The sequence below is a fragment of the Sylvia atricapilla genome, chromosome 1 (genome assembly GCF_009819655.1).
Source record: "Sylvia atricapilla isolate bSylAtr1 chromosome 1, bSylAtr1.pri, whole genome shotgun sequence".
Taxonomy (NCBI): Eukaryota; Metazoa; Chordata; class Aves; order Passeriformes; family Sylviidae; genus Sylvia; species Sylvia atricapilla.
This window is the reverse complement of record NC_089140.1, coordinates 45925221-45949561: the sequence shown is the minus strand read 5'-3', so window position 1 is coordinate 45949561 and position 24341 is coordinate 45925221. Positions and strand designations below refer to the sequence as shown.

Sequence of the window (24341 nt, the reverse complement as noted above, 5' to 3'; positions counted from 1 at the left end):
TGTTGCAGTTCTGCAGGCAGGACAAGAACTGCATGAATACTGCAAAAAAAGTCACAAACTCCCTCAAAACTATACTACAGGCAGCATTGGCAAACCCTGATGTTTTTCAATGACAACTTACTCTCTAGCACCACTAAAACACACCCCGAAGAATGGATGCACTTTTGGGAAATATGTAAAACTCTTGCCATCACCTTTTTTGCCGACAGAAAAGTGTTGTCCCACTTTGTGACTCTGGTAATCCAAGTGGCTGGTCAGCAGGTGCACCAGAGTGCTGCTGCTGGGCTCAGCAGCACTGCACAATGCACTCTGCAGTTTGGGCTCCTGTCCAAAGGCCCCAGGGTTGGGGTTCTCACCTGAACCCACAGCTGGAGGCCTTGGCTTGGCCAGTGCCCAATGGGATGCTGGAGCAGCACACACAGAACTGGCAGGGAGCAAATTCCTGGCACTGGAGGAATGAGACTGACAACAGCTGACCAATTCATACTTGTAAAATGGTCCTGAAAGGTGTCCTGGAAAAAACCCATTTAAACAGAGTAAGGAAGCCGAGTCCTTTGAGTTGCTCAGCTACTTTTTATTGCTACAGCCTCCTTCACTGGGAGATCTGTCCGAAGTGGTTGAGCTCAAAGTGTACCTTGGCAGGGGTCCAAACACACAGGGTTCATGTTCAGACCTGGCACCTCAGTGTGCCTTCAGAGGACCCAAAGGCCCTCTAAATCCTTCTGCCTCGACAATGGTCACAGACACCTTTTTCCACTGGCCTTTGTATTTGGTCCCTGCTGCTTGAAAGTATTTTGAAATGGCAACCCCTCAGAATAGTTCCCCGGCAGCAGTGGGGTTTGAGCATGAAGGTAAGTGAAAAGAGGCTGGCTGTTTCATGCTGACACACACATGCAGAGTATGTAGAGGGAAGACAGTATTCTGGAAGGGTCAAACTTGGGTGTTGTCAAGTGTGCACCAGGTTGGGGACCTGCGTGGCTGATAGGACTGTTTCAAGGCTGCTTTTGGAACTGAGGAGTGTGCTGACTGACCAGAGCACAGTGATAGGATGTCTAAGGATTCTGTTTATTCTTACCCTAAAAGCACTGACAGTCTTTAAACCCAGTCCTAATGGTGTGGGAACCCCTCTTCTGTGCAATCGAATTCATGCTGGTGCCTCATGAACATGGATGCTGCTCCATAAGGAAGGGAGCCCTGTGGAGAAGGAGTGTCCCATTTCCAAAACCAAACGGCAGCCCCAGTATTATTTCCTCACAGCTTCAAGTAGATAAAAATCCCTCAGCTCACATCCTTCCCAGAAATGCCAGTCAAAACCCAAGCAGCTATTCACCCAAAGTACCAATTTTATAGTTCTGTGTGTGTCTATAATCTATTTACCAGCATTCCTATTTCAGTATGTGCCTGTTAATAAGATTAGTAATTAAAAAGCTTGATAGGAATTGGCAAGCATAGCTCCTCCGCCTTTCACTCCCCTCCAAGCCAGACTGGCGTGGAGTGTGAGGCAGGGTTGGCAGAGTACCTGAGGGAGTGAAGGCAGGAGGCTCTGCTGAAACCTCTGCCTGCAAGAAGGCAATGGAGAAATCCCGACCCTTATGGGACAATCCCCTACAGTTTGTTTTCGCCTGCATTTCCTATGCTGTGGGGCTGGGAAATGTGTGGAGGTTTCCATACTTATGTCAGATGTACGGAGGAGGTAAGTGTGGTTTACATTTTCTTGCTTTCCTCAAGGAGGAGTGAGGCAAGCTTTAAGTCCAAAAGTATTTTGTCCATGTTAATGCTCTGTCCACCCAGCAAGGTCCAGGGCAGAGTAGGAGGTCTGGCTTTCTGTTGCTGTACAATCTGTTTTATTGTGGCTTTATTTTATGTATTCTTTAGCATTAGGCTTTTACCTGACAGCTGCCCCAATGTAGTGGCATTTGTTTCCTGTAAGTGCAATGAAACAACGAGAAAGGCCCATGTTTTCTAAAAAAACTAAGGTAGAGTGAGAGATATAAATCCACATAGTATTCATTTATTATATTTTTGCCCCACTGAATCACTTTGAAGGTGTCAGAAACTGGTTCATGTCCTTGTACATTCACCTATGGGGATTTGAAAATATTGAGAAGGGGAGAAGACGACACTGATTTAACTTAAAGATCAGCTTCATTATTTCATGTACCTGTCATTAATATCTTGTCTTTTATACAAAGCCTTACTTTATAAGATGATAACTTGGCTGCAAATCTGCCTTGAAGTTGGCTGAAATGCCTTTAATCAACAGGAGTTCCACAGCTAAAGCCTCCTAGGAACCTTTGAAAATAAGGAATAAATTCGTTTGTCCTCCAAAAATAAATAAACCAACCAAAAAGACCCCCAAAGCCCTCTTTTAAAATTTATTCTCCTGGGTCCAAACTGAAGGAAGGAAGATGAGGTTTGTGGCATATAGGAGCCACAGCTGTTCTTCCTTAGAAATCAGAAGTGTTAATTAGATTAATTAAAGACCAGTATAAATAATCTCCTCTAGTATACAGCTACCACTGTTTTGAAGAATCTTCAGAAGCAGGCTCTCTATAAGACAACCAAATTTTTTACTGCTTCTCATACTTCATTTGTTGTCATAGTTTGTGACGGGTTTCGATCTTGCATTAAGGGACATGCTGAGCATTTGCCTCATCTGCCTTGGGTCTCCTGCCTTTTCTTCCTTTCAGGAAGAAACATTGAGATGTTAAATGGCTTTTTGCTTTTATACTTGTTTTGTTGGCTTATAGCTTACTTCTGAGTGCACTTGTGATGGTAGGATTTGGTTCATGCTGCTGTTTGAAAAGCCATCTCAGCACTGAGACTGCATCAGAACTATCTTGTGGGATCAGGTCAGAAAAATACAGATAATATGGTGGGTGAAGTGTCAGTAGAAGATAGATGCTGCAGAAGCTTTCAGATAGCAGAAATTACAGATGTGCTGTAATTTTGTGTGTATTGCCCTACTGAAGACTTCATATCTGACACTCATCTCTAGCACAAAGCATAAAATGTGTTTCTGTAGACAGTCAAACTGCATGTGATCAGTTCGCTAGCAGCCCATCATGGCAGACATCCTGACAGACAGCAAAACTTGGACATTTTGAGGGCTTTGTGTTTGTTCTTTTAACCAGCCATCTGTACTGTAGTACGTGGTGGAAATCCTCTGAAATGTAACCAAAACTGGAACATTTGACTAACATGAATGGAAGCTTAAATAAGCTTCCCTGCTCATTGCAGGGGCTTTGGACCAGATGACCTTTAAAAGGTGCTTTCCAACTCAAACTATTCTATGATTCCATGATACAAGTATTTTCTGAAAAGCATGTTTTATGAGAATGTTTTTCTATTATTTCTCATTGTATTTTCCATTCTTTTTCTGTTCACCACTTATATTTATATGGGGAAAGGCAGCTCTTTCTATTGTGAAATTAAAACTCCTGACAGGAGGTTTTGCTTTTTAAAATTGTTTTATTCACTCTTAAAGAGTATCCTGTGGCTTTCCAGGTTTTCACAAAACCCACGCATACAGAACATCTTTTCAAGAACTTAAAATGTGGATATGCCAGGCACTGGGATTAGGGGGGGACAGCAGCTTGTTTGGCATCTTCCTTGTAGTAAAGCACAGAGCCAGACCCTGTCCTGCCCATTAGGGCAATAGAGCCCTTATCGCAGGTGACACTGAGTATTCACCTTAATATTTGCAGACTTTGTAACCTGTCATTCTGTTCATCAGCAGTTTGCCGCCTCCTCTTCCTTCTCCTTGCATGCCTGCAAAGAGCATGACCTGAGCAGAGCAGGGGAGATTCCAGCCTCCTAAGTGCAGCCCCTCTGTCCCTAAGCAGGCAAGGCCAGGCTCAAACGAGGCCGGGCTGGGTCTGCAGCGGGGCTGGTGCTCAGCAGCGCTCAGCCCTGGGCGAGGAACTCCTGAGCGCCAGGCAGGAGCATGAGCAGGGGCGAGGGTGCCACTGGCCAAGGCCAGTGCCTTGAGCAGAGCCAGGGTACACTCCGCAGGTTTTGCCAACTAAAGGGATCTGGCCTGGGGGCTGGTTTTTGCAGACAGCTGGCACCGGAGGGAGCAACGCCCCATGTCAGTGAGCAGGGAGCTGAGTAGAGCTATGCTGATTCACAGCTGATAAGGAGCTGGTTTATCGGCTGCCCAGAGTCGCTTGTATGAGACATTTTGGTTCTACTCTTTTGGAAGAGTAGCATTAGGACCAAGATCTGTGTGCAAACAGGATGCAGAGCAAAGGGCAGGGGCTTAGCCCTGGCACCCCCAGCTGCGTAGGGACATTGGGGTGAAGAACAAGCCTGAAGGCATTTCTCCTCCTTGCCAGGTGGCACAGTCGATGCCAAACATGTGGCAGCGCTGCTGGGAGAGTGGAAAACCTTTGCAAGGCCCTAATGCTGGTTCTCCTGTGGCACATGGCAGAACTCCCTCAGTGGCTGCTGGGGCAGCTCGCACCCCGCCGGCACAGAGCGGCTGCAGGAGCTCTTAAACCTCTGACAGCTCCCTTGCGGCATAGGAAGTTATCTAACAGACTAACAAAGGGGTTGTTAATAACAAGAGAGCTGGGAGGTGGGAAATTAATTCCCAGAATAAACCGGATTATTGCTCTGTGTTTATTTCCAGGTCTTTGCCTTGGTCGCTGCATGGAGTTCATTCCTCCAAGAGCGCTGCACAGAGCCTATTGCAAGGAATGTTAATGCCACAGATTAAATCCTAAATAAGTGATATTTACGTAAATATTTTGGCTTGCTGTAAAAAGGGAAGCAGGGAAGCCTTCACAAAAATCCAGCTTTTGACTCCGTCAGCAGCTCTTTCTGAAGTGAGCCCCAGGTCGAATACAAGGATTTTATTTTTTTCCAGCAAAAATTTAAGCCAAAGCACATCCTGGTTGCCAGGCAGGGAGGTCCTTTTCCTTTCCTAGCTGTCAGCCATTTCTGTTGTTCCTCTTCCACAGGAGTATCTCTGTGGCTCTCCATGTGGAGGGAAGCAGGAATGAGCAGCCCCAGGCAGGAGGAGACTCCATGCCTCTGTCCCAAGGTCTGCTCCCATAGGTGGTTCGCTGGGGGAAAAGCCTTCATTCATTTGCTGGTGCTCATGGGCTCAGCATTAGGATTTGGGAGCTTTTTAGTTTGGTTTTTTGGTTGGTTGTTTTTTTTTATTTTTAACAAGGCCAGACTTAATATGTAACTCAATACTCTCTGTTTGACACAGACGTTGCTGTTACCTTTTCTTTGAGCACTGTAGCTGTGTGGCAGAACACCCCACACCGAAGTAAATCTTTTTCTTGTCCTCTTTGTCTCATTATCCTTTACAAGGTTTGGCAGGTGGTTGGTTACCCTTTAACAGCCCCAGCCCCCAGCATTGCTCAAACCGCCCGGACACATGTGGGCAGCGCTGCCACACCGCAGTGCCGACCAACACAGTTTAACAGCAGAAATTCCAGCCCTGCCAAGTCCCTGCGGAAAATTCCCTGTGCCCAGGCAGTCAGCGCCCACCAGCCTCTGGGACGGTGCCTGAAACCTCTGTGAGATGTCCTTTAAGATTGGGCTGTGCCCTCAGTACTGAAGGTACCTAGACAAGACCAGGACCCAGACCCAGCCAGCCTCTGGGACACTGTATAGCATGACTTGAACACAAATACGGCAATGTGGTGTTTATCTTGTTGCTGATTGCTGAAAACTGACTGTTGGGTTTCTTCTCACAGGTGGCTTTTTGATCCCATACCTTATCATGCTGATTGCTGAGGGGATGCCGCTGCTGTACTTGGAGCTGGCCGTGGGGCAGCGTATGCGGCAGGGCAGCATTGGTGCCTGGAAAATAATAAGCCCCTACCTCTGCGGTGTTGGTATGTTCTCAGCTTCCATCTTCTTTTCCAGCATGCGGAGAACATGGGTGATTTTAGATTGGAGAGCTTTGTCTTTCAGAGAAGACGCAGGTGGGAGCTCTGGTTTTACTGGGTCTCACCAGGCTGAGCAAAACACCTCATGGCATGGGTTTATCCTGTCTCTTGTTGGGCACTGGAGCCAGACCCCAGCTTGCAATGTCGGATCTGGACTCAGAGGCAGACTGCCAAAATCATGGTGTGAAGGCCAGTGCTAAACTCAGTCCCTGGGGCTGCCTACACTGGGCTTTGACCCCAAAACCACCTTCTCAATCAGCTAAACATGAGTGATAAAATGGTGCCTTAATTTCCTACTAGCAGTCTACCATTTACCAATGTCCACTCTTAGCTACATTTTTGTGGTATTAAATTACCCTCAAAACCCAAGCTATCATTAATTTGCATAAGCACACTTTTTTTTTTTTTTTTTTTTTTTTTTTTTTAATGATATGTTGAATATTCTAGGCCCAGGGCCTAGAGTATCAAATCCAGTTCGGGATAATCCTCGTGGAAGGAGTGACTACAGTGACAGGGACATGCTCTGTGCTAAAAGATTTTCCTGTGTCAGTTATGGTGGTGCTGCTCCCACACCCCACAGATGTTATGGAGCCCTGGGCATTTTGGGGTTTTCTGCTGACCAAGTGTCTCCCTCCATCCCCACAGGAGTTGCCAGTGTTGTCGTCTCCTTCTTCCTCTCCATGTACTACAATGTGATAAATGCCTGGGCCTTCTGGTACCTGTTCCACTCCTTCCAGGTGTGTGGGCTCCCAATAGCCCAGTTTGGCCTCACTGTGGCTGCGGAGGGTCACCAGTGGCTTTGCATTGGTGCTGGATGTTGCATGGCACCATTGTCAGCTGGGAATGGGGAGGTGGAGGGGTGTCAAAAGCTTCAGAAACCCAGGGAAAAATGAGGCAGTGATATCATATCCTCCTCCATGATCTTCCCAGAGGCATTGGCCATTGTCTTCTCCTCACCATGGAATTCAGGTGAAGGCCAAGCTTGTGACACTTTGGTCACTTGTGCCTTGGTGTCGGGGTGTCCTGCATCCTGGAGTGGACCTGTCTGATGGCAGGGGAGAGGTTTGGCTCCAGGGTAGAGGACTGGAGAATGTCATCTCCAGGGAAGTGAGTTAAAGAGGCTCAAGCCTTGGGGAGAGAATCAGTCTGCTCACCCCCAAGGAAGAGGGACAGAGCTGATCAGTCCTTGGGCAGGGGGTTTGGAAAGGGTCATCCCCAGGGGTCAGTCCTAGGGGAGAGGGTCATTCCCAAGGGAGATTGTCAAAAGAGATCGTCCCCACGGAAGAGAGTCATCCCCAGCCCTGGGCAGCACCATGCAGAGAGAAGCAAGCCCGGGCAGAAAGCTGCTCTTGCCATTATTCTCCCTGTTCCCCACTGGCACCTCGGCTCTCCCCGCCATGCCGACAGCCCGCACTCACTCCGTGCCCCTCCCTTCCAGGACCCCCTGCCATGGGCCACCTGCCCCCTCAACAGCAACCGCACGGGCTACGAGGAGGAGTGTGAGAAGACATCGTCCACGCAGTACTTTTGGTACCGCCAGACGCTGAACATCTCCCCGTCGCTGGAGGCCAGCGGGAGCGTGCAGTGGGAGCAGGCGCTGTGCCTGACGCTGGCCTGGCTCGTGGTTTACCTCTGCATCCTCCGCGGCACCGCCTCCACCGGCAAGGTGAGAGCGGGGCACAGCCCCTCCGGGCCCGGCCGGGACGCGGGCAGGGGAAACGAGCGCTGGCCGGCGGTGAGGAATGGCGGCTGTGCCTTGCGGTCACGGCATCTCCCCCGGGGCACCGAGCTCTGCTGCCTCTGCTGCCCGGCCAAGTTGCAGCTGAAACAGGATCAATCAAAACACTGAGTGATACTGAAAAAATAATCCAGAGAAGTCCTTTGAACACAGCCAGCTCTCTGCAAAAGCAGTTGTCAGGCTGTTGGCCATAAGGAAAGCTGCCTGCTCCAGCAGAGCCGTGTCAGGAGACGTCTATTCCTTGGTCTTTGCAGCAAAAACAAGACATCTACTGGACATTTTTTTGCTTGTTTTTTATTCACAGTAGAAGTTATGAGGAATTGGGGAGAAAACCCCCAATGTCCTGGCTGAGCCTGGACTAAGCAGCAAGCTGAGGGCTGTAATCCCCAAATCGCCTCAGCCAAATACAGAAAGCCAAGAGACGGTAAACTAGGAATAACCTCTTAAACTTGCTGCCACTGATTCCATTAAATTTTCATTCAATTTGATTCAATTCAAGTTTGATTTTGACCTTTTATGAGCTCTGCTTGCCTTCCTTGTAGAGCAAACGATGAACGACCTTTGCCTAATGGATTTCTGATAGATGGTTATGAACTGCTGTTTCACCACCAAATTATGCAGAACTGAGTTTGTGAATGCTGCAAATATTTTAGATTTTTGTTTGATTTCCAGTCAAAGAGAAGACGCTTGGAACAGTAGTGCAAGGTCTTCAGTGTTATTAAAAACTTGTCTCCCTAAAATGTAAATCTAAAGTCAGATTTATCTGATAATATTTCTTTCAAAATTAATACAGGATAACAAACACAATAATGGAAATTACTTATGTAAAGTGAGACTGACATAGCACATTAGCTTTGTCTTATGTATTCTTTAGACCAAGGTGGTCTTTACCCTCTTTTCTCAGGTCGTCTATGTGACAGCCTCTTTGCCATACTGTGTTCTCATCATATACCTCATCAGAGGATTAACACTTCATGGAGCTGTAAATGGGCTCATCTACATGTTCACACCAAAGGTACAGAAAAATTGTATTGAACTTTTCAAGAAACATTATCAGTTACTAAGTATGTAAGTTTTTTATAGGTCTTGGTCCTCCCTTTTTTTATACTGAATTTTGCAGCAGTAGCATAGGTCTGGCAGTTGCAAACCTCAGCTGGGAATGGCTGGAGGCTGCTATGGTGCCCAAAAGCTGCTTGCTTTTTCCTGCAGAAAAAGATCTTCCTGTTGGCATAACCTATTACTTTCAGTCAGAGCACTAGCCGTGCCAAAAACACCCCTGACCTGTAATGAGTGCACAAAGGGTGCCATCCTTGCCCTTGTCCCCATCCCTGCAGGCTGGAACGGGCAGTGCTGGACACTTTGTGGAACTTCATGGTCTTGCTCTCTCGTCTGGCTTTTGCAGCTAGAGCAGCTGTTGAACCCCAAGACCTGGATCAGCGCTGCCACGCAAATCTTCTTCTCGCTGGGCCTTGGCTTCGGCAGCCTCATCGCCTTTGCCAGCTACAACGAGCCCAGCAACAACTGCCAGAGACACGCCATCATTGTGTCCCTCATCAACAGCACCACCTCCATATTTGCGAGCATTGTCACTTTCTCCATCTACGGCTTCAAGGCCACCTTTAACTATGAGAGCTGTATCAACAAGTAAGAGACCCATGTTTCACTGCTTTTCCACTTGTTCTGGGGCAGGGGAGGGGAGAGGTAAATAAATAACAGCTCACTGCACTGCCAGCAGTGCCCCAAGACCAGAGCTGATGCTGCTCTAATAAAGCTAAAGGGGCTATTCAAAGCAATGAAGCCTGAGATGAAAGGTCAGAGCGCTTTGCCTTTTGACACCTGGGTGCTGCTTCCAGGCACAGGCCTGGTCAAGAGGATGAGTTTGCCTGGGCAAGTCACAGAGGCACTTCCCCTGTGTTCTTGTCCTGGCCTATGCTCCAGAGAGTGTGGGGGAGCTGATTAATAAATGCAGTTAATTAATAAATCCCCCTTTTTAAGGCTAAGCCCTTAAGTTCCAGGAGCTCAGCTTCCTTGGATGTGATGCTCCCCAAGTGCCCAGCAGCCTGCAGGATTGTGTCCTGTAGCTGCAAGCTTGCATGCAGTCCCTGGCACAGGGCCCATGGCAGTTACACATTTACTCATATTTTTAGAGCTTTCAATCTATCTGCTGATCAGAGAGGAAACCAAGCTGCTAGTCCTTGCTTGTTGCCAAAAGACTTTAAAGTTGGTGGGGTGTGGATATGAGACTGCAGGGCAAAGGGGAAGAGACACGAGCCAGCACTGGCCAACATCCAAAATACCTGCCTGGGAGCAACAGTGTGGGTGCAGGAGCTGCTCCCTTCAAGGCACAAATGTGCACAAGTTTGCCAGTGTCCCAACACTGTGCTGGAAGTACTGCTCTCACTTGAAGTGAGACTGAAGCCCCAGGGCCAGCAAAGCATCCCCACAGGGCTGATAGAGAAAAGGGATGAGGTGTCCTGGGCCTGAAAGCCATTAAATTCCTGTAATCCTTCCCAGAGTGATCCTGCTGCTGCTGAATGCTTTTGACCTGGAGGAAGGCTCTTTGACAGCAGACAACCTCAATGAGATGAAAGATTACCTCATGGCCACCTACCCACAGGAATATGCTCAATTAGCACCACAGATTAAAAACTGTAGCTTGGAAGCTGAGCTAGACACGGTGAGTTGCCACTTTGTGGTGTCTCCTTTGCTCCCACTGAGCCCAGGCACCCCATGTGAGCCCAGGAGCTGCCTGGCCAGGGTTGGGGATCATTTCTACACCTCAGGAAGGGGCAGGGGCTTGCTTGGGTCATTAGCATCCAGTGTCCATGTAGCCGGAATAAACTGGTGAAGACCTCACCTGCCTTTGCTGTGCAAAGCCAAACCTGAGGTGTACTTTGTCATGACAGTCACTCTCTTTTGTCTTACGTCCTTTATGCAGCTGAGGAGCTGCCTGTAACTCAGTTTTCTCCCCTTGTCTCCATCAGGCTGTCCAGGGGACAGGACTGGCATTTATAGTCTATTCAGAAGCGATCAAAAACATGGAGGTGCCCCAGCTGTACTCAGTGCTCTACTTCTTTATGCTGCTGATGCTGGGCATTGGCAGCATGCTGGGGAACACAGCTGCCATCCTCACGCCGCTGACCGACAGCAGGGTCATTGCCTCCCGCTTTCCCAAGGAGGTGATCTCAGGTGAGCACCTGCCAGGCTGCAGCACGGGCCACACAGCGAGCACCTGTGTGTCTGTGTGTGTGTCTGTAGAAGCTGTGTTTTTCCACTGCTGAGTGGAGTCCCACTCCACTCTCTGACCTCGGGTGGAGCAGGGAACAATAAACATGCTGCTGGAAGGGTCTGCCTGCCCATCCTGTGCAGCCCTTTCCCTTGGGAACTCCCAAAGCACCAGGGCAGTCCTGGCTGTGTATTTCCAGGCTTCCAGGCACACTCCAGCTCCTTCAGACTCCTCTCTCTGGACTGGTGAACCTCAAAGGGAGGGTACAAAAAGCAACACAGTTGCAGCAAGTTCAGCCACATTGCCAGTATCCCAACTATGAACCACCTCAGTCGTTGATCAAAAGAAGTAGGTGCCCCTCTCTGGGCATGGCAATCAGTTGTCCTGCCGTAAAACCTGTTTTATCTGGATGCCCAGCGGCCACAGAAGATGCTGCATGCATGTGTGACAAGCCCGTAGCTAAGACTTGGTTGTCTCGACCATGTCTGGGGTGACATGCTGTGATTATGCAGGTCTAAGGAGCAGCAGTTTAATGACAGTCACACATGCAAAGGGGCAGGTCTTTTCCACAGGGGAAAAGAAAATCCTTCTCCTCAGAGAAAGCTGTTCAGCAGAAATCCCGACAGCTTTTTAGTCACAAGAAGTGTGACATTTTCCCTGCACAAACTTCCAGATGTAATGGCGTGATCCCTGTTTTATCCACACAGGTGTTGTGTGTTTCATTAATTGTTTAATTGGCCTGATCTTCACCCTGGAGGCTGGAAATTACTGGTTTGACATCTTCAATGACTACGCAGCCACCCTGTCATTGCTGCTCATTGTGCTGGTGGAAACCATTGCTGTGTGTTACATCTACGGGATAAGGAGGTAAAAGCTGGAGACCTGTTTCCTTCCTAGTGGGACAGCTGGGGGAGAGGCCACAGGCCAAGGATAAAAATACTGCCTTGGTATAAATGTTTCACCTGTGCTATAGGATCAGCAAGGGGATGGGGGTCTCCCCTGCCCTGCAGACTCCTTACAGGGCCTTGGCTCAGGGCTGTGAGGGGCCAGGCTGGGCTGGCACTGTCTCTGCTGGCAGGGGACTTTTAAGGAGCTGTACACACAGCTCCCTGCTCTTGTTTTCGGTCTTAGGAACAACTTCTGCCAAAACCCTGCTCCTCCCATGACAGGAATTCAGCACGAGTACAAGAGTGCCAGTAAGTCTGGTTTCACAGGTGGTCACCTCACACATTGTTTGTCTCCCATGTCAATCCTTGTGGGTAAAAGAAAGCCCTAGAATCAGGAGAAGTTTTGACCAGGAAAAGTGTTTGAAAATAGCTGAAAGGAAAGGCTTCAGCATTTGCTTTTGAAGTCTGCCAGGGCGGCCAGGCACATACAACGGGTATTTCCTTCCTGATGAGATCAAAGCCTCTGAGCCAGGTCTCCTGTGAGATTTTAGGTGCCATTCCCAGTGTCAGTACTTCCTCAAAGACAGACGGGTAACAGCACTGAGAACACTCAGCTCCACAAACCCAGCTATTTTCTCCACAACACTTCAGCATCATTGTTCCTCTCTGTCAGCTGACACCTGTAACAGTCCGAGCTTACACTTCAGACAATTTTCTTGCTGTACCTATTTCTAGCTACTCTCTGCAACTTGGGATTCTCTTGGAAGCCTCACTGGCTTTTTTGATTTCCCCCTCACGGTGAATCTGGTGAGCCAGCTTTTCAGATAATATAATTCTTTGCTCATTTGTGGTCAACTGTACTCCCCTTTCTCATCTGACATACTCAATTCTGTAGGTGGCTTTTGAAGTAACTCAGAACAAGGTATTGATATGTAGCCAGTCTCAAAAATGTGCATATGGTTTTCTTCACAAAAATGTTTGGTTTTCTTTTGAACAGATTCGAGAAAGATCTTTACACCATGATTGGACACAAGCCAAACTGGTATTGGAAAATTATGTGGGCTTTTGTTAGTCCACTGCTAATTATAAGCCTATTTATTTTTTACCTCACCGACTATATCCTCACAGGAACATTGCAATACCAAGCATGGGATGCCACACAGGTAAGAGTTTTGGGTTTGGGCTTTTTTTCTGTTTTAAACTTTCCTTAGTTCATGCAAGGATACAAGCTTCCTTCCTAAATACACAAAATGGCCTTCTCAAAGTGAGTAGCTGGAGTCAGGGCCATCCGTTAATTTTGTAGAAAGGAAAAACAGAGAAAACTTGACTTAGTGATGATGCAATGATTCTGTAAAATCAATTAATTTCCCTCTATGATTCTTAATCGACCCTTCACAGAATTAAATTTCATTCATATTGAAGAGCCAAATATCATCTTTAAAAATACACTTAAACCCCTCCTACTTTCAAAGTGTATTTACTTTGAACAAAATTAGTGGTATTTTGACAGAACTGAGCTGCAGCTGGGAAAAACAGTTTTCATCAATTTCCATATACATTCTTTGCATGGCCAGAATACTTTCTTAAGAATACTCTGTGTATTTATCACAGAGCAATTATTACTGGGTAAGTAGTTACTGGTTTCATAACCTTTTGTGGAAATGTTTCCACCATGTAGGAACAAAGCACATAATTGTTTTCATGTCACGGCAAATTTGGGACTCATGGTGGGCCTGACCTGTTGACTGGGTGTCAACATAAGCCCACAGGCTCCAGGAGAGGAACAGAGAACTGACAGAGGTCAGGGCCCAGCCACCTCATTAAGAAACACAAATCAAGCCAAAACACGCTCTTTACCAAAGCCTGCAGAAGTTTCCCCCAATCCTGTTGTCACCAGCTCTGTTCTTGTCAGTTTTCAGTGTGTACAGTTGGACAGAGAACACCGAGGGCAGCTGTGGGCTGCCACGGACTGAAAATGCAGAGGTCCTGCTTAGATCCATACACACAGCTTTGCTCCTGGCCTGACTCTGGGACAGATCCCACAGACCCAACAGTGCTTTTCTCCCTTGCAGGGGCAGCTGGTGACCAAGGATTACCCAGGCTATGCCCTGGCGGTGATCGGGCTGCTGGTGGCAGCATCCACCATGTGCATACCCCTGGGAGCACTAGTGACTTTTATAAGGAAGAGACTGAAGAGGGAACGAGTTTCAACTGTTGCATGAAAGCTGACAGCTGGATTTGGGAAGAGCGTCACCAGTGACTGGGCACTTCTGGAAGACAGCAGCAACCATTATTTGTAGCAGCTATTTATAGAGTTGAGAATGGTGGGTGCTATAATGACCAAAAAGTGCTCTTGGGAGGTTCCACAACGGTTTGGGGAAAAAAAAGCTCTTCTGTAACAAGATGAAACTTTAAAGCGGCCTCTGTAAAAGAGGTGAGAAGGAGAAGAGCAGCTTACAAAATGCCAGCTAGCACAAATTAACCAGCACATCAGCCCATTACACAACATTAGGTGATTCTTTTCCACTGATGTAGCACTGCCTGTGTGGAAACATGAACAACCAAGCATGTTCCTGCACCAACGTACCAGCAAATACCCCCAAACCCTTCAAGACACTTAAGCTTACTCATTATCTGATATGACATCTGTATTTCACCAACAGGTGAAACTGCTGAAGTCTGGCAATGAGAATATGAGAATTGCTTCCCTACACGGGAGTATGCAGCAGGATGGCATTGGGAGATAAATGTGTCCAACACAGCTTCTTTTATGCTTGTGTCCAGCAAAGCAGTGAATATATATATTTATATACGCATATATCTATATATATGCACACATATGTGTGAGCTGCACATGTTCTCCCACCTCCAGAAGTAAGTTTCCAATTCCAGTATGCAATTGTGCATTGTGCTGTACTTTGTATTTTCTAGGGATGTACTTTTAAGTACACTAGAAGGTATCTGTGATAAAGCTGCTTTACGAGCCCCACCCAAACAAAAGTATGCCATATAATTAGCTTTGACAAAGTTCATATCCAGGTATTCTTTAATCATCAGATGTAACAATCCAGCAGTTCCATGGACCTGGTTAATTTCCCTGTGTCAATGTTTTATAAAGAAAGAAACATGTTTAAATTGCAAGCTTCATGTAATAGAAAACATTAAAATTCTATCTATGAACTCTAGAAAAGGCCACGCTGAAGAACAATATTAGAGACACACTCATGGGACAGGGGTTCTTAATACACTGTCTTAACTATGGAACCATTAGAAGATGGCAAGTGCCTTAGAAAAGAGGGAATAATTTCAAACATCGTTAAAGCACAACACAAGTCTCTCATTCTGTGGCAAAAAGCAAGAGGAATTGTACAGTCTCCAGGGGTGGGTGACAGTGACAACCAAGATCTGTGTAGTCTGCAAAAGCCCTAGAAATAGGACACCTCTGCCTCCCTCCCTGGGCTTTGCTAACAAAGGAAAGACACCTTTTCACATTTCAGTTTATTAGAAATGCATACAACAAACAAGACCTGTACAAAAAATAGCTGAAATTACTCAGAACTTGGTAAGAGTTGCATGATGAGAAGTTATCGTCTTGGGCCTCCTCTTCCTCTCCCACGACCTCGGCCTCTGCCACGGCCTCTGCCACGGCCTCTTCCAGCAACTGGTAAAAGGCAGGTAAAAGAAAAAGGATAAATCAAGTGAGACTCAGGAATGCTTTTATTTTGATTAAAACATTCTATTGAGCATAATCATCACACTGCTTCCTTGTGGTAAGATTAAGTTAGGTATTATGTCAGTAGGTTTCAGGGAATATTTTCATCTTTTCTGTTAGTTCTTCCAATATACAACTTCCACAGACTACTGTCTGTCCTTGGCTTCACTGCAGAAAACAAGGACATAAAACAGTTGGCTGCTCCCAAATGACTGGGTAATCTGACAAGAAACCAGGATTCCTCTTTTTTGTATATATACAGTCTAGGGTTTTAGAAAGAGATGCAAATTTTGACATGCTGTGAGATTCCCAAACCCCTCCTGTCTCAGGCACTATGTGGAAAGTCAGCATTTTGAAAAGATCCTGGCATCCAACAGCTCTTACTGGTTTCAGTGACACCTCTGCCAATTGCAGATGTGATTCCAAGGCAAAGGTCTTGACTGTGTGCTCCCAGTTCTAATTACTGCTATTTAATTGCAAAGGGAAGACAGATTATTGGTTCACTACAAACACTTTTGTAAGTGCAGGGCTCAAAAACACACTGAAAATTCTGCAGAAGCTGGTGGGTCTCTAAGAGACAGCCACTGGCACTCACATTCAAGGAGCAGACTGTGACAATTATTCTGGGGCATAGGTTAGAAATGCAGAAAAGACAGAAAGGAGCAGAAACACAGGACAAATTTAGCATAAGCAAGGTGTCATAATATTGCTGGTAATACACTTGACCCTGTAAAATCCATGGAAGCATCAACCCCAGCTGGAGGATGACAGCATCAGCAGCTGGGCTCACGAAGTGCCAGCACGCTTGGACCAAGGCACATGTGGCACACATATCCCAGCCAGCATCCTCCCCTTTCCCGACCACTTGCCAAGGACAGATGAAGGGTTTTACACTCTGGAAGCCCAAGGGCATTTGTGGATTAAGGCAAAGCACAGCATAGTTTTAGTCTGAGAGTGCTTCTGCACACTGTGAATGCAGAAAGAGTCAAACTGAGGTAACTGTGGCCATCACGGCTGCTTTCCCCAAAGCTGACACCAAGCAGGGGATTTCTTGTTCACACCACAACATGAGGTTCAGGAAAAAAAGCAATCCAACAGCACTCATTTCTCTGTGTGGTCAGACTGTTTTTAATGGACTTGAGAGGAGCAAAAGCACCCTTGGGAGCTTTATCCTTATTCCCTATCAAGGCAGCAGCTGCAGTGCTTGCAGTTGGTGCTGCACACCTGAGGTTCTTCACCAATGCAGAACACCCTGCATACCCACACACCTCAACACTAATTACAGGAGAAATGGTACAACATGATTTTACAGCACTATTAGCTTTCAATTACACTTCACAGTTTTAAAAACACAGATTAACTGCTGGGCAAAATATGTACTGCTGCTGATTTCCTGGGGTTTACTGGAGAGACATCTTTAATAGTGTGGATTAAAATTTAGTTACTGTCTGTACTGTTTAGGCTTCTAAGGAAAAGGATTTTAATCAGCAGTACTTTTTTAAAAAGTTACAGGAAGAGCAGAGACTGGAACACTACTGGGAGCCAAAGCTGGATGCACTCACTGGAATACAGCCTTGATTCCCTCAGGTTCTCAAGTCCCTCAAATTCAGAGATACCATTTTTATCCCTCACCAAATTTTAATGAGCCATTCAGCACCATTTGAGATACTGTCCTGTACTTATTATCTGTATGAAGCTCTCCCATACAAACTGGAGAAACACAGACATCTGGAGAAGAGGAAGTGTAAATCTTTTTGGGTGCCAACTGTAAGATAATTTAAGACTTACTCAAGCTGATAAACATCTACATTTTTAAAAACAGACGCATGAAAAGCCATAACACAACTTCATGTTAATGAAAATCTGTAGATACCAAGGTGGGCAAGGCAGACTGAGCCAGTGCAGTGTCAAACCCTCAGCGATGAAGGAATTCAATGCCAAATGCAGATGTTCAGACACTCAAATCAGACATCTTCAGACTCACAGTACTAAAATGCACACAAAAGGCAGAACAAACATAGACTAGGAAAGCACAAACTCACCCGCTTCTCTTTTCTTGGATTTGACTTTTGGTTCAACATCCACTAGCAAAGTATCCAGAGGCAAACTGTCTGGCAGAATGAAGTAGCGGATGTTGTTCCCTCGAATACTCAGTGTCTCCAGCTGAACGGGCTCTCTGTTCTTCAGGGTCATTTTCACTGCTTTGAGATGCGTGTTCATACTGACATCCACTCCTGAAACAACACAAGCCTGATTTCAAGCATGAGGTCTCTCGTTACCTGTTTTTAAGTATGCACGTGAAATGAGGTTTATCCTGTTCATCAACACCTGCTTCTACCACTCATGAATTACTTCAGCATGTCACAGAATGAAACTACATCTCTTTTTTCTCTTGAGTTATGCCAGTTACCATGAGGTGCCTTTCACTCCTCACGGTTAGAGATCTTCATCCAGGTCCTGGCAATAGCTGCTTTGTAAATGGTTAAAATAACTCCTCTGAACAACAAGTAAACCACTGCTTATTACAGAAGGATAATACTAATCTTTAGACCTTTAAAAAGAAGTAAAACAAATCTTGGAGAAGGAAAAATAACCTTTTTTCATTTCCTTTTTCTGTAAGCCTTAGGAAAATCCCACCACAAAAGCAACATTTACATTCTGATAAAACACATTCAACACCAGAGTGAATTTTCTATGAAAGTACATAAAATACCCCACTGCAAGGAACAACTGCAGCTACAATCTCTGAGAACAGCCAGTACATAAGAACTGTATGGAATCAGTACTCGGCACACTAAGCTGCGTTATGTATAATCCCAAACTGGAAACAGCATCTCAGTTGCATGCACATACTGTGTAACACCTGTGAGAAGCAATTAAAAAAAAACCAGAAGTTTTTATTTTGCATATCCAGAGCTTTAGGTGGGATTTGATCTCCAGTTATGAAGATAAAAATGAGTGTGACTTTATTTTTCTTTTTTACACACAGATTTTACACACCTCCACCTGACCCAGCCTCTTGGCTGGTGTGAGGGGCATTACACAAAACCTGCCCCTTCATCCCTGCTCCTGGTCTGGCACCAGGAGGAAGAGGAGACTGCGCAATGTTTTTAGAGATTCTTAGCAGAAAATGAGAGGGGCTTTGCTCAACAATTAAGCGTGAAGGAGCAGGGAGGTCAGGAGTCCAGTGGTGTTTACTTCCCACCTGGCTGGGTTCAGCAGAGCGTGCTGCAATTGGGCACCGAGGTGGCTCACTCAGCTCCAATCAAAGCTGATGGACCTGACTGCAAAATAATGCCAGTTTTGAAGTCTGCCAAATCCCCACAGATTGCTACTGGCCAAAAAAGCACCTCAGCAATCCTCTGGAATAAAATTCAAACTTAACAAGAGTTGTATACATTTTTTTCCCCCCAAGAGTGCCTGGGTAGAAGAACTTCTGAAAGCTGCCTGGGGCTGAGTTTAGGAAGGGAGATGCTGCAGCTTCCTCAGCTCAGCCCTGAGTTTGCCTCATTAAACACAACGTGCCCCACCTATATCCTGTCTGCTGTTTTTAAGTGCAGCTCACAGAACACTCTCAGAGCAAGGTACTTCACTGAGGTTATTAATGCAAACAAAATTGCTTGCACGTGTTTTAAACTGAGACCCACACAAGGAACTCTACAGAATTCCCTGCAACTTTCAGCTCAGTGATACAAAGAAGCACCTGGTAATCAGGAACTCCCAGAAACCGACAGGACGGACCTGTGGCCGCAGGGGAGCAGATTCTCTTGGCCAGGATTCCTCTTTGCCCTGTATCCCACACCCAGGTCTGCGTTTTCAAACCTGCCTCTCATGGAATCAAACTTATGCAAATATGCATTTCCATCTAGATTTGCCTTAGCAAAAAACAAGCTCAACCGAAATAATTATTTTTTAGTTTAGAACCACCTACATGCAAAATTTAACCAATTGAAGACCACATCAGCTGGAACAGGTTGCCCGGAGAAGCTCCATCCCTAGCAGTGTTCCAGGTCAGGTTGGATGGGGCTTTGAACAGCCTGGTCTAATGGAAGGTGCCCCTGCGCATGGTGGAGGGTTAGAACTGACAATCTTTAATGTCCCTTCCAACCCAACCTCAACTCTGTGAATCTGTCCCCGTGCTACTAAAATTTTAAGACTACCAAGCAAGGTTTGGAAGAGGTTGCTTCCTTCCCCCCATTCTGAACCTGTCTGCAGGCAAAGCTGCAGCTGGGCTCAGAGGCTCCCAGCGCTACAGCAAATTTACAGCTCCCAGCAGAACGTTTAAAACACAGAAATCTCTGACCACGGATGGACTCGCCCACTACTACACATCAAAGACAATCTGTGACCCACTGAAATTCCCAAGTACTTTAGTGGTTGCCTATGGAGAGCTGGCAGGTTACAGCTCCCCACTGTTCCCAGCAATCCCCGACAATATCCAGACACTTTTGCAACACAAACACACATCGCGCTTGCATGCGAAGATATGAATCACAAAGCCCATCTCCTGCATTTTCCTGTGCCGGTCCCCGCAAGAGGGAGCGCAGGACAAAAAACTCATTCAAGCCGCGGCTGCCAACTGTGTGCCGAAAGGCAACGGGGAATATTCTGCTGCATCCTCCCCTCCCGCCGTACCTGTGATCGTTCCATGCACCTGCGTCCCATTCTTCAGCTCAATGGTCACAGTCTCATGGCTCAGCTTCATTAAAAACCTAGGAATTAAAAACGCGTTTAAAAAAACCCAAACCCGTTCACTTTCACATGAAGCCGTACGTGTTCGACAGACCGCACCAAGCAGTTCCGCATCCTGAGCTCCCAAAGACGGAGCTCATGGATTCTGCTGGGGGTATTCAGGGACACAGTCCACGGCCACCGGGAGCTGGAATGCTTGAGCGACACACTGCCGGATCCAGCAAATACTTCCAGGCGAAACGGCCATTATTGTACAAAGAAGTAACCATTTTAAAAATCTTTACAACCCCGGGAAGGCAACGCTAACCAGTCTGGGGGGTTTCCCTCCAAAAAGGGGGAGGGGGGCTCTTCCGAGGGCCCGCGCAGGCCCCGGGGCGGGAAGGCGGCCCGGCCCGGCCCAGGCAAGGGCCGCTCCCGCCCGCGGTTCGGGAGAGCGCGGGGCGGGCCTGACCGCGCGGGCTCGCCCGGCGCTGCCGCCGCGGCCGGGCGCGGGCAATCCGCCTCCATCCGCCCCCCTCCGCGCCTCCCCGCTCACCTGACGAGCTTCATGGCGGCGGGCGGGCGGCCCCGGGCGCGGAGCGGCGGCGGGCGGGGAGCCCCGGGCGAGCGGAGCCCCGAGAGCGGTGCGGCGGAGGCGCCTCTCGGTCAGGCCTCGCCGGGCCGCGCGCGCCCAGGACGCGACAGCGCCCCCTAGCCGCCCGGCGGACCCCCCGCGAGCGCCGGGCAGCGCCTGCTCCCGCCTGAGGGGGAGAGGGCGAGGAAAAGTGTGTTTGGGAAAGGGGAGGAGGGGGGAAGGAAAACAGGGACGGGGGAGAAAGAAGGATGGGCAGGGTGGGAAGGAGATGTGCATAAAAGTGAGGGGGCTTGGTCTGTGAAAGCCTGGCTTTTTACAACTACCAGCTTGCCTTCTTAATCTAAAATAAATTTTAGAACAAAAAATACTACTTCCTTTTAAAACTACTCTGAGGTTTACAAAAGAAAAACCCAAGGCCTTAAACCTGTAAAGCACTAATTTATTGTGAAAAAAGTTACAGCTTAGGATCCAGAACTGTAATAGCAACAATTTTCTCTGCATGCCAGTCTCTTCACCTAGTGAAGGTGAAAGGAAGAAGACAGCTCGAATTTTCTTTCACCTGTTGGTGTGGTCAGTAATACACTGAAGTGTCCTTGTGAGGAAAGACACAAAGAGCCATGGGCCCTGAGCAGAGGGGACACTGGGCATGCAGCACTGCAGCCACAGCAGCTCCCACCATGGCTGAGAGGAGCAGAACACCCCACAGCACAGCCTGGCACCAGGCACTGTGTGAGACCATCACTGCTGGAGTGATGATCCCCACCTGCAATGAGCACACACAAAACTGAAGCATCCTTCAGGTGTCAAACAGCTCCTAAGGAACAATTTTGGAACAGTCTGCTCCAAAGCACAAAATGCACTGCAGACAGTACATCTAGAAAAGTTGAACATTTTATTGTCATTTAGGAGTAGTACACCATTTGTGATTTTAGAAATACAGACTCTTTGCAAAGCACTGAAACACAGGTGCCTTCCAACCTCTAAAACCTACATTATTCTATGTCTTACAAACCTTTTATATTAGCAATTCGAGTTTGGTCTTTGCTGCAACAAGTTCTTCTCCAAAGATGCAAAAACTTAGTTCTAGACTGCAAGACAACTGAGCCAAGTTTCAAAAACTCCACCTGCCAGTGAGCCACCAGAACCACTGCTTTCCAAATATTGAGTCTATGATGTTCTTGTACTTTGTGCCCATGAGGGAATTCACCTTTGAAAATTTTAAGTTAGGAGGATTTTCCAGTTAGCCACCAACTGGTATTTTTCCATTACAGCATCTAGAAGCAAACAGATACTTTGCAAGTACTAGTGCTCATGAACAGGTTATGTTTACACAAAACCCAGAGAGGCCTCCAGAAACATTCAAGGTTAAAATGAACAGTTGCAAAGGAAAAAAAAAAAAAGAAAAAAAAAAAAAGAAGAATCTGTACATATTTTCAGTCATAACACAAGGGAACACTGGAGTATCAGTGTTTTGTGTTCTAGCTTCAATAGTGACACCTGTGCTAGTCCTAGTAGTATTCTACATGTTTGTCCCTTCCCCCCATTTAAATTTTATACTTGCAATCTGAATATACAGCTGTACTTACAGGAAATATTAAACAATGCACAGCGCCTTAAGCAAGTTCCATGTCTGGTTTTGAACAAACCATATAAAATAAATGACAAAATAGTTTAAAATTGGTCCTTATTTTTATACAGCTTGGAAGCACTAAATTTAAAGACACACATTAACCAGCACAGATTAGTTTGCAGCTTTTTTTTTTCTCCTTTTCTTAAAAGAGTGTGTTACAGTATCATGCATGAAAAGCAAGCTGCTGCTCCCAAGTAGAAATACGGAGTTTAGACATACTGCTTTCTCCTCAGGCTGTTATTCCTTCTTTCATAAATTATTTCAACATAACCAAGGATAGAAGCAGCTGACTAGCAAAACAATACGAAGTTCACCTTTTAAGTTGTGACCCATTCTTAAAGTAATGAAGTACTTTGGAACTTTAGCATAAGGAAAATGGAATAAACACTGCAAAGGACTTTTACATTCTTTGATTTTGTTTACATCTTCAGAAAGAAAATTCTACATTTTAACTTGCTAACTACTGGATTTTCATATGGAGACTGTAGTATTGAATCAGTGCAAGACATTTGCAACTTCAGGAACATCCAATTACACTGCCCTTTCACCCAAACAATGATTAGCAGAATATTGCATCAGTTCTAGAGAAACAAGACAGGACAAAAACCTTGTTTTAGAATAGCATTAGGATTCAAAAATCTTTCCTATTTAGTGAAAAGAATCCACACACAAATATGCACGAAGACTCCTTAACACAGACTTTATCACAACAAATGTAATCCAGCTGTAAGTCTGGACCTAGACTTTTTATTGGTATGAAGCCATATTTGTTCAGAGACCACTATCAGATGTTCCATTATTAACGCTTCAACATTTGGGTACTTTGAGACATGAACAGCATCAGAGCTCTCTCCTGTCAAGAGCAAAATACCAGCTGAAACAACCCAGGTGGAGCATGAGCTTAAGCAGGCCACTTACGCTCCAAAACATTCCAGACACCAAAAAGCTGGCTTTTGTCTTCGCATTACCCCAGTAAGAATGGAGCCCTGTCCACTAATGCAATATTCCAAAGACCATTGCAACTAAGACTGTCAAGTCAGGTCTCAGTTGAAAGCTACCACCACCACAGGACACCATTTCCTCACCCCTGACCCCACCCCTTGCCAAGGAAGAACGTTCATAAGAGCATTTTTTGGTGTGGAAAGCAGGTCAGTAGAGACTCCAGCTATGGCTTGAAGAATCCTCAGTACCAAGCCGCTTTCCACACACACAAATTCAGTCCATCTTCTCCTTCTGGACCAGCTTGGGTGCATCTACAAAATCCTTGCCATTGTAAAGGATGATAGCAAAAGTTCCAAAGCTGGCACTTCCCCAGAAAAGCACATAGGCCAGTGTCTCAGTCCATGTATCACCTGAGAAGAAGAGTCAGATAAACCTCTTAGCTCATTATCTCCAATTAGCAGACAGTTTTACTTTAGGACAAATGCAAGTATTTCAATCTCTCGCCCAGATCTGTTGTCAATCGAAATCAGAAGTCTTTCACAGATCTTTTTCTGTCTCCTTACCTTGGAGAATTTCTATTTGCCACACAGTTTTTGGAACACATTGAACAGAGATCTATGGAAGTCAGTCAAGACCTCTATTGGCAATAATGTTAGAAAATTCAAGGCAAATCCAGAAGGCAAAAACCTTTACCACTCCCAACACAGATTTAAATTGAAGGGAAATCCATCAGAACCAGGCTTATGCCTATATCTGACAGTTCTGAACGGTCTTTCTGCCCAAAATTAGACAGCTTACAATAAATCTACAGGTTTACCAAGGTGCATCTAAATTTGGGGATAATTAACTATCCCCTAATTGAATTCTACATGAGTTTTAGTAATTGTTTTCTACAGCATCTCAGGTTTTTTTCCACATTAACGATACGGTGCTGAACCTCAATCTCCAGAGCCTCGTTCAAGCACCTTTTAGAATGACTGAGAAGCAGTTCTATATTAAACAGTTACTGGTAACCATTTACACAACGTTCA

At 46.3% G+C, this 24341-nt stretch overlaps 3 protein-coding genes across 4 annotated transcripts in view; 1 reads left to right on the top strand and 2 right to left on the bottom strand.

Moving 5' to 3' along the window:
- Positions 1–1500: 1500 nt before the first annotated feature.
- Positions 1501–15028, top strand: SLC6A20 (solute carrier family 6 member 20). Its single transcript, XM_066321560.1, has 11 exons — positions 1501–1693; positions 5715–5855; positions 6555–6646; positions 7348–7575; positions 8552–8662; positions 9050–9291; positions 10162–10324; positions 10632–10836; positions 11581–11740; positions 12758–12923; positions 13833–15028. The coding sequence occupies exons 1-11, from the start codon at positions 1573–1575 to the stop codon at positions 13980–13982; spliced, it is 1779 nt and encodes a 592-aa protein (XP_066177657.1). The 5' UTR covers positions 1501–1572; the 3' UTR covers positions 13983–15028.
- A 215-nt stretch (positions 15029–15243) lies between these two features.
- On the bottom strand, positions 15244–20828 carry SNRPD1 (small nuclear ribonucleoprotein D1 polypeptide). Its single transcript, XM_066321575.1, has 4 exons — positions 20700–20828; positions 20108–20184; positions 17515–17706; positions 15244–15421 (listed from the first exon to the last, which is right to left on the bottom strand). The coding sequence occupies exons 1-4, from the start codon at positions 20711–20713 to the stop codon at positions 15345–15347; spliced, it is 360 nt and encodes a 119-aa protein (XP_066177672.1). The 5' UTR covers positions 20714–20828; the 3' UTR covers positions 15244–15344.
- Positions 20829–21611: 783 nt separating this feature from the next.
- The window catches only part of SACM1L (SAC1 like phosphatidylinositide phosphatase), a 30326-nt gene continuing 27596 nt past the window's right edge, over positions 21612–24341 (bottom strand). Inside the window, exon 20 of one of the 2 annotated variants that reach the window (XM_066321542.1) lies at positions 21612–23720. In XM_066321542.1, coding sequence (XP_066177639.1) covers positions 23584–23720 — 137 coding nt within the window. In that variant the 3' untranslated portion in view covers positions 21612–23583. The remainder of the gene's footprint in view (positions 23721–24341) is intronic. The other variant, XR_010743839.1, reaches the window with a different exon arrangement.

Coding starts and splice junctions, on each gene's coding strand:
- SLC6A20 (XM_066321560.1), top strand. CDS start 1,573: ATGGAGAAATCCCGACCCTTATGGGACAATCCCCTACAGTTTGTTTTC. Junction 9,292..10,161: donor TATGAGAGCTGTATCAACAA/GTAAGAGACCCA, acceptor AATCCTTCCCAG/AGTGATCCTGCTGCTGCTGA. Junction 10,837..11,580: donor TCCCAAGGAGGTGATCTCAG/GTGAGCACCTGC, acceptor TTATCCACACAG/GTGTTGTGTGTTTCATTAAT.
- SNRPD1 (XM_066321575.1), bottom strand. Junction 17,707..20,107: donor GGTGCATGGAACGATCACAG/GTACGGCGGGAG, acceptor GTGTTGTTTCAG/GAGTGGATGTCAGTATGAAC. Junction 15,422..17,514: donor ATCCAAGAAAAGAGAAGCGG/GTGAGTTTGTGC, acceptor GCCTTTTACCAG/TTGCTGGAAGAGGCCGTGGC.